A 9,835-nucleotide genomic window follows, 5' to 3' on the forward strand; every position below is an offset into this window, starting at 1 on the left:
TGCCTGATTGTGGAGGTTTGGAATAAGTGTTGGTGATTGTGTGTGTTTTTAGTCATTGGATTGAAGCATACCCTATCAGAAGGAATGACAGTGTCACAGTAGCAAATTTGTTACTTAAAGAGTTGATACCACATTTTGGGTTTCCAATCTCTTTAGAATCAGATAGGGGAACTCACTTCAATAACGAAGTGATTGAACGTTTATGTGCAGCATTAAACATTGAGCAAAAGTTGCATTGTAGTTACCACCCTGAAGCATCAGGACTGGTGGAGCAGACGAATGGTACCTTGAAATCAAGAATTGCAAAGAGGTGTTCAGCTACGAATCTGAAATGGCCAGATGCATTGCTTTTGATGTCAATGAGAAACACACCTGACAGGAAGACAGGGCTGTCATCCCATGAGATCCTCATGGGCAGAGCAATGAGATTACCAGCAGTTCCAGCCAATGCACCTTTAAACATTACAGATGATATGGTGTTGGACTACTGCAAGGGTCTGGCTGATGTGGTTCACTCTCTCTCAGCAGGTGCAGGCCACCACCCTCCAGGGCACAACTTGAGAGCAGGTGACTGAGTCGTTGTCAGAAAGCATGTTTGGAAGACCTGTTTGGAACCGCGTTGGAGGGGTCCTTATCAGGTGGTGTTAACTAAGACAACTGAAGTGCGCAGGACTTCCAAACTCGATACATGCGAGCCATACAAAGAGTGGCATGTCCACCAGATCATGAAGAAGCATTGTTGAAAGCAACAACAACAGTAAAACAGGTCGCCGCACCAGAGCCAGAAAAGGAGCCAATAGAGCCTGAAGTTGAACCAGAGCTTGTGGCAGATGGTTCTATTACCCCTGTAAGAGACAAAAGTGAAGAATTACAGGAGGGTGCGCAAGAACCAATCCCGACAGATACAGCAGGAGAGCCCAGCTCAGCAGCGGTTCTCCCAGAAGCAGACGGTACTGAAAAGCAGACAGAGCAAGCGTCAGACCAAGAGGGTGAAAGTGGAGTCGGATCAAAGTTAAAGTGGTCCGACTCCTCCTGAGCCCATTGCAAGTCCATCAAGAGAAAACACCATAGAAAAAGAGAAGGAGAAAAGTCCAATCGTGAGAAGAATATTAACAGAAGGAACAAGGAAAGGAGATAACTGGCCTGAATCACAGATAGGGAAGAAAAAGGAACTGTTATAAATGAGACAATAGAGGAAGAAGTGTATACTACGAGAAAAGAAGAATTGAGTGAAGTGGAATTAAGTGGTAATCGAAGGTTGAAAAGAGAGAATAGCAAGTCGACGTTACGCAGGTCCTGAATGGGCGTATGCAACTACCAATGAATGGCAACATGAGTTGGTGTCTTTTTGTTTTGATAGAGAAGTTCTGGGTCAGTACTTTGATGTAACCTGAAGGTGATCCAGGAAGTTGAATTGTTGAGCTAATCTGAAAAATCCTAAAAGACTGCTGAAAATAATACTGGAAGACACATTGATAATCTGATTTGACAAACCCAAATGTGACAAGCTGCTAACCGATTTTGAAAAAGGAAACTGAACTGCGAGAGGAGAATTTTTGATTTTTACTGCATTTTATATAAGAGTTACTTCTGCTTTCTGATTCTTTACAGTTCATGGCTGAGCTAAATCGAGATAGAATTGCTAGGCGCTGTAGATAAAATGAGTGTTGGACTGGCAGTTATGTGTGGAATATGGTTTATAATAATGATTATGGGAATGTCTGTTCATGATATGAAAAGATCTACTTTTATTTCTGCTTTGAAACTACTACACTAACAGCTTTAGAGAGGTTTAAGCTAGATGAGAAATGCCTGCATGATTATACCAATACACAAGGAGAGCTTTCTTCTAATGTTTTCTATCGCTTGTTGAGTGCGTATGTTGAGACAATGGATGTGAGGAATTGTCTTGTGTATTCACAAATACCTTTGTCAATAGAAGAAGGGGTCACGTACCATAGTCTTCCGCTAACATATGGAATAACCATATTTTATAACCAAGAGTATATACAGTATTTTTATTCCAACTATGACCTGGTGTTTTTGTTTGGTCCTATTAGATATCTGAGTAGAGTAGCTAAAGGGCATGATATAGTATTATTTAGAGGATTCTTTGAGCCTCGATTAATATTTGGAACTGCATACGCACACAAAAATAACCTCACGTTTGCTTACATCTTTAGAAAAGAGCTTCATAGGGCATACTGATGAAAAGAGAAATTAGAAAAAAAGGTTTAGCCCCTTCCCTGCCAGGCCTTTTCCTCCTCCTGTGCCAGGCCTTTTTTTTGCCTATTTGGAATAGTTCTCGCTTAGGCCCGCATAAGCTACCCACACCAAATTTGTGTCCTTTTTTTCCAACATCCTAGGGATTCTAGAGGTACCCAGACTTTGTGGGTTTCCCTGAAGGAGGCCAAGAAATTAGCCAAAATACAGTGAAAATCTTTTTTTTTTTTTTTTTTTTTAAATGGGGAAAAAAGGGCTGCAGAAGAAGGCTTGTGGTTTTTCCCCTGAAAATGGCATCAAAGCGTTTGCGGTGCTAAAATCACCAGCTTCCTAGCTTTCAAGAACAGGCAGACTTTAATCAGAAAACCACATTTTTTAACAGTTTTGGCATTTTATTGGGACATACCCCGTTTTTACGATTTTTTGTGCTTTCAGCCTCCTTCTGGTCAGTGACAGAAATAGGTGTGAAACCAATGCTGGATCCCAGAAACCTAAACATTTCTGAAAAGTAGACAAAATTCTGAATTCAGCAATGGGTCATTTGTGTAGATCCTATAAGGGTTTCCTGCAAAAAAACAACAACAACTGAAATAAAAAAAAAAAAAAGATATTGAAATTGAGGTGAAAAAAACCAGCCATTTATCTCTACGTTTTACTCTGTAAGTTTTTCCTGCAATGTCAGATTTTTTCAAGCAATATACTGTTACATCCGCTGGACTCTTCTGGTTGCGGGGATATATATGGGGCTTGTAGGTTCATAAAGATCCCTAGGTACCCAGAGCCAATAAATGAGCTGCACCTTGCAGTGGGTTTTCGTTCTATACCGGGTATACAGCAATTCATTTGCTGAAATATAGAGTCAAAAATAGGTATCAAGAAAACCTTTGTATTTCCAAAATGGGCACAAGATAAGGTGTTGAGGAGCAGTGGTTATTTGCACATCTCTGAATTCTGGGGTGCCCATACTAGCATGAGAATTACACAGCATTTCTCAAATAGACTTCTTTTTTTTTTTTTTTTTTACACACTGTCTTATATTTGGAAGGAAAAAATGTAGCGAAAGACCAGGGGCAATGTAAGGAAATGCCTCCTTGGCATGGTTACCCCCTGATTTTTTGCCTTTGCTGATGCTAAGTTATGATTTAAAAGTGTGCTGGGACCCTGCTAACTAGGCCCCAGCACCAGTTTTCTTTCCCTAAACTGTATTTTTGTCTCCACAATTGGCACAACCCTGGCACCCAGGTAAGTCCCTTGTAACTGGTACCAAGGGCCCTGATGCCAGGGAAGGTCTCTAAGCCCTGCAACAGGTCTTATGCCACCCTGGGGAACCCTCACTCAGCACATACAAACTTATTGCCAGCTTGTGTGTGCTGGTGGGGAGAAAATGAATAAGTCGACATGGCACTCCCCTCAGAGTGCCATGCCATCCTCACACTGCCTGTGGCATAGGTAAGTCACCCCTCTAGCAGGCCTTACAGCTCTAAGGCAGGGTGCACTATACCACAGGTGCATGAGCACTATGCCCCTACAGTGTCTAAGCAAAACCTTAGACATTGTAAGTGCAGGGTAGCCATAGGAGTATATGGTCTGGGAGTCTGTCAAACACGAACTCCACAGCACCATAATGGCTACACTGAAAACTGGGAAGTTTGGTATCAAACTTTTCAGCACAATAAATGCACACCGATGCCAGTGTGCACTTTATTGTAAAAATACACCCAGAGGGCATCTTAGAGATGCCCCCTGAAATCATACCAGACTTCCAGTGTGGGCTGACTAGTTTTTGCCAGCCTGCCACACACCAGACATGTTGCTGGCCACATGGGGAGAGTGCCTTTGTCACTCTGTGGCCAGGAACAAATCCTGTACTGGGTGGAGGTGCTTCTCACCTCCCCCTGCAGGAACTGTAACACCTGGCGGCGAGCCTCGCAGGCTCACCCCCTTTGTTCCAGCGCCACAGGTCATCCCAGCTAGTGGAGATGCCCCCCACCCGGCCACTGCCCCCACTTTTGGCGGCAAGGCTGGAGGAGATAATGAGGAAAACAAGGAGGAGTCACTCCCCAGTCAGGGCAGCCCCTAAGGTGTCCTGAGCTGAGGTGACCCCTGCCTTTAGAAATCCTCCATCTTGCAGATTGAGGATTCCCCCAATAGGATTAGGGATGTGCCCCCCTCCCCACAGGGAGGAGGCACAAAGAGGGTGCAGCCACCCTCAGGGCCTGTAGCCATTGGCTACTGCCCTCCCAGACAAACACACCCTTAAATTGAGTATTTAGGGGCTACCAGAACAGAGGAAGATAGATTCTGGCAACCTAAAGAAGAAGGACTGCTGACCTGAAGCCCTGCAGTGAAGATGGAGGCGACAACTGATTTGGCCCCAGCCCCATCGGCCTGCCTCCCTACTTCGAAGAAACCTGTAACAGCGATGCATCAACAGGGTCCAGGGACCTCTGAAGCCTCAGAGGACTACCCTGCATCTAAAGGACCAAGAAGCTCCCGAGAACAGCGGCCCTGTTCAAGAAACTGCAACTTTCTGCAACAAAGAAACAACTTTCAAAGACCACACGTTTCCCGCCGGAAGCGTGAGAATTTCCACTCTGCACCAGACGCCCCCGGCTCGACCTGCGGAAAACCAACACTACGGGGACAACTCCCCAGCGACTGCGAGCCCGTGAGTAGCCAGAGTTGACCCACATGAGCCCCCACAGAGACGCCTGCAGAGGAAATCCAGAGGCTCCCCTTGACCGCGACTGCCTGCTTCAAACAGCCTGATATGCCTGGAACCAGCACTGCACCCGCAGCCCCCAGGACCTGAAGGAACCTAACTCCAGTGCAGGAACCACCCCACTATTTTTTTTTTTGTTATTCCCTGGCCTTTAGTAGACGTCCTGCCCCCCCCCCCCCCCGGGTGTAGATCGGGGGTAATTGCCCCATCTGCCCACTGGTGGGCAGAGCAACTTTGGCCCCATTTATTAGCGGTGGGGGGGTATGGCCATACCCCCACCCTCTTATTTTGAAAAAAAATCTTCCCTGGTTTCTGGTGGACTCTCTGCCCCCCTTGGGGGCAGGTGGGCCTTCCGAAAATAAGCCGATCTGCCCCAGTGCGGGGCAGATATGGCCAACAGTAATGTGCCCCCCCCCCCCCCAAACAAAACCGCCGTAAAATTATTTGCCCCCTGGGGAGCTCCCCTTAAATGTACATATACAAAAAAAATCCCTGGTCTAGTGGTGCAGATTGGCCTAATAAAAATAGGCCAATCTGGCCTAGAAAAAAATGTTTGCCCCAGGGGAGCGACCCTTGCCTAAGGGGATAATAATATTAATAATATTATTAATATTATTAATAATATTATTATTATTATTATTAATATTGTTAATAATAATATTAATAATAATAATATCATTAATAATATCATTAATAATATCATTAATAATATCATTAATAATATCATTAATAATAAATCAATCCCTGGTGTCTTGGGGGTTTTTGCCCCCGGAGGTGGGGCAGAAATAGCCAAAAAACTAATTGCTCCTCTGGAGAGCAGCCCTTGCCCAAGGGGCCGCTCTCCTTATCAAGTAAATAAAAAAAATTTAAAAAATTAAAAAATTCCCTGGTGTCTAGTGGATGTGATCGGGCAGCAGAAATGCTCAGAGAAGCCTGAAAGGAGAGGAAAGGCCTTTCTTCTCCTTTCAGGCTTCTCTGCCCCGTCCACATCTTACTCTGAAACAAATGCCTACATTCACTTGTTCCCACAAAAGTCCTGCTATGAGCCCGCTTCCCCTTCCACCCCCCGTGGCGTCTGATGACGTCAGCGCGCTGACCTCATCAGAGGCCTTCCCTCTGGCGCTGGAAGCTCAGCTTCCAGCACCCGATCGGAGGAGAAATGCCCCTGGGGCCCATAGCAGGACGAGGTGGTCTTGTCATCCAAGGCACACAAGGGGTTAGAGAAAAGGGCTTATAAAAATGATTATGCTTACACTGCAATTAAAACATAAGGGAAATTAGCATTAGATGCATTACATGTAGGGAGGCTTTGTATATATAGGCCAAAATCACGCACTGACACTTTTGTGGGAACAAGTGAATGTAGGCATGTGTTTGTTTTGTTTCAAAGTAAGTGGACGTTTATGCTGAACGGTCAGGACCATGATATTCCTGGGATATGCTATATTTGTGGACTCAATGCTTATTACCGTCTTCCAAATGGATTTTATGGAACATGTTATTTGGGGATAGTTTTCCCTAAAATTGACCAGATAGATGACTTAAAGAGGTTTCCTAAATTGACTGAATTACATCATAAGCAACAGATGAGGGAAACCTCTTCTACAATTGTGGGAGTTATCTTTGGTGCAGTGATTCCTTCAGTGGGAGTCATTCTGAATTTGATTAAGACACAAGAGTTGTCTACTATTGTAGATAACATGCTAACGAATTTTACAGGGGCAATACTCCTGAAAGATACTGAATTAGCCGCGGATAGAGCTATGACGCTTCAAAATAGGCTTGCTTTAGACATTCTTTTAGCGAAAGACAGCGGAGTCTGTAAGATGATTAATATTAGGCATTGTTGCTCATTCATTGCAGGTAATGATAGGGAGATAAGAGATTTACTAATCTGACTAACCCAAGTAAGGATTTAAAAGAATTGAAATAACCAGGTGTTTGGGGAAAGGATTTGCTTCAGTGGGAAATTGGCTTAGTCAAATTTGGAATGGGGTATTATTAAAAGTCACATAAAGAATATTAATTGTGATTGCATATTAGGATTATGGGGGTCATGTAAAATATGTCAAAAGATAAAATTGAAAAAAAATCTACAAATAAATCAGAGGAGGGAAGAACGAAACAGGGAAAGAATTTATAAGGAAGATTTGAGAAGGAGACAAAATACAGCTGAAACAATTGTGAAATGATGGGGAAAGAAAGGGGTGATGACATTTAGTCATCAGAGGACGGACTGCTGATGCAGATATGCTAATTAGAAATTAATAATGCTTATGTTATGATTTTAAAAAGTCCAGAGAAATTAATCGTAGAGAAAAATTATTGTGCATGTTCTGAAAATCTGCCCACTGGGTATGTCAGCCACTTATACAAACTTGTACTGAAAGAACTAGAAGTGTGTGAAATAATGAAAATGTATAAGAATAATGTAGTAATATGTCATATTGAGATGTATAAGCTATGTTTTGCATTATATTGTAGAATTACCTTAGCCAAAGTTGTGGCCTAGTTTTCCAGGCCTCATGCAGAAGCTGAATTTCTAGCACGCTGCAGACAAGTTGGTGCATTGAGCTGTCCCTGAACTCCATATGTTAATAAAATGTGCTTAGCTAGAATTTTGTGCAATGTACCGAACAGGAGATGAAGGACTAGGAAATGTAACAAGTTTGATGTAAGACAGACACAATGTACTTTCCCAGGACTTGAACAACAGCAACACTGACTGGAGAAGAAGATGAAACATTTTCGATACCTGATGAGCCGGATGAGAAGGGCATCATACAGTGAACCAATCAATTAATGGGGGAATTGAGAAATATTAGAACTCAGATTTGTAAAATTAATATTATAGGTTAGAGTCATATCTGCTGATTGACTGACCAATTAGCAATTAGGGGGATGACTGAAAAACTCTAATAAAAAGTCATGACAAGGGGCTAAAACTTCAGATGCGGGAGAATTGAGGCAGGTTTAAGGGGAGAATTGATGACGTCGAAAGATGCGGTTCGAGATTCTGTCATTGGGTTCATGCTCCTGAGAGCCTGATGCGTTGCTGATCGATTGATGGCCTGAGGACGAAGACTGACTTTGTTGCTGATCCATTTCGTGGATAGGTAGCTATGACAATGTGACTGATTAACTTTTATGCCTTTCTTTCTAGGTACCAACTGTGCCGTTTTATAGCTTTTCTCTTAGCTAGATGTTTTCCAAATTCGTTTTGTATGAAGTCCCACATGCTAAATGCTAATCTGGGTTAGGTAAGGTTCCTTTGGGTTACGTTGACAGTGTCAAATGATTGACGGACTGAATGCTTAACTCGGTTATTAATGTTGTTGTATTCATCTTTGTTGGCTTATGTTGAAGCATTTGAGCATATGTTTTCTCAAGTTCTGATTAGATTGTGTTATTGGTGGTCACTAATTAACTAATTCGGAGTTGATTGAATAAAGTTTGATCTAACCGGATGACTTAGTATTGTAACTAATAGGGAAATAAAATTGATAAAACACGATTGAGTTGTGGTTAATCATGAAATGTTGATTTATGGTCTCATGCTTAATGATTCTCAGTGGTTGTTGATTGATTACAATGATAATTGATGTTCATCGATTACTACATAACTAGGATACACCATGCGATCCAAAAGTTTAATCCGATAGGCGTCCAGGCGCGCTTGCAGCTGCCTATCGGTTTGTCTGTCGTCAGACACCTTCTTAAGTGGCACAATCTGTTCACGCAGGGAACAAGGACACCTGGAAAAAAAAGTATATTTAGAGCACAGAAACGGAAGGATGTGGAAGGGGTGGAGGGTGCGGCGGCGGGCAACTATAAACAGTCTCGGGATTAACCAGGTTTTTATTTCCCTTGCAATAACTCCAGACATTCTTTCAACCAAAAAATGTTTTTCTGCCATACGAGTGAAGAAGATTAATACGAACAGGGCGTATGTTTACAATTTATGACACTTGCAGGATCTAGCGCCCCCCCCGAATGCCAGCACTATGAAAATAAGAGACATTCACCCGCACGGAAGGGCGCTTTAGAGTAAAGCGTCCATCACTCCGCCCTCCTCTCCCACCTCACCTCGCAGGCTGTACCGCGCCTGCATGCCGAACAGGGACATGGTGCCGGTACCCGTGCGGTCCTCCTTGCGGTGCCCGGCCCGCAGGATCTGCTGGATCTGGCCCAGGTACTGCAGCTCCTCGTGCGGGACTGCCTCTCCGCCAGCCTGCTCGGGCCGCGCGGCCACCTGCGCTTCTGATTCGGCGGGCATTTCTAAGACCGTACACTCCTTCCTGCCTGACCTGGAAGCCTACTCCTCTTGTCAATTTTTCGCGCCGTTTACTTTTCGCGCGCTACCGAGCTGCCGGGGGAGGAGCCAATTGCAAAACTACAAGACGGGGGAGCGCCAAGAGGCAATACACCGGCACAGGAGTGGCCGCCTTTAGTTCTTTTTCTCAGAATTTCTCGGACCATTTCTATTAACAATGGTTTTCTGAGAGGTGGGAAAGACAACATATTGACAGTGAGCGCCAAGGGTCTGTCTCGGATCTTAGAGCGCGTGCACGAGCCGAGCCGTAAAAATATGTCTTAAGTAGGTCATACAACAAACCATGTGAGATACGACTTAGTCTCTTCAAAGTGAAAACATGTTTTTCTTTAGGACCAGAAAGCTTTGAAATGATTAGAGCACGTTAGAGCTCTGCATTGAGAAGTACTTATTAAAAGTGATAATTTCGTCGGAGCTCTCATATTCGAACATGCTTTTTATACACGATAATGAAGAAAAACGTTTTGGAGAAATAAAATGCTTGTCTAAGATCACACAGTTTAAGCAAGGAAGCCTCATGTATCTGTAGTGTCACTGTCCAGTGAGGTAACCAGCCA

General features: G+C 43.7%; 1 protein-coding gene across 2 annotated transcripts in view; it reads right to left on the minus strand.

The window, feature by feature from the left end:
* Positions 1–9,306, minus strand: part of TYMS (thymidylate synthetase) — an 88,817-nt gene extending 79,511 nt beyond the window's left edge. Inside the window, exon 1 of one of the 2 annotated variants that reach the window (XM_069219982.1) lies at positions 9,032–9,306. In XM_069219982.1, the coding sequence (XP_069076083.1) occupies positions 9,032–9,221 (190 nt within the window). In that variant the 5' untranslated portion in view covers positions 9,222–9,306. The remainder of the gene's footprint in view (positions 1–9,031) is intronic. The other variant, XM_069219983.1, reaches the window with a different exon arrangement.
* Between the last annotated feature and the right edge of the window lie 529 nt (positions 9,307–9,835).

Source organism: Pleurodeles waltl, chromosome 2_2 (genome assembly GCF_031143425.1).
Source record: "Pleurodeles waltl isolate 20211129_DDA chromosome 2_2, aPleWal1.hap1.20221129, whole genome shotgun sequence".
NCBI lineage: Eukaryota > Metazoa > Chordata > Amphibia > Caudata > Salamandridae > Pleurodeles > Pleurodeles waltl.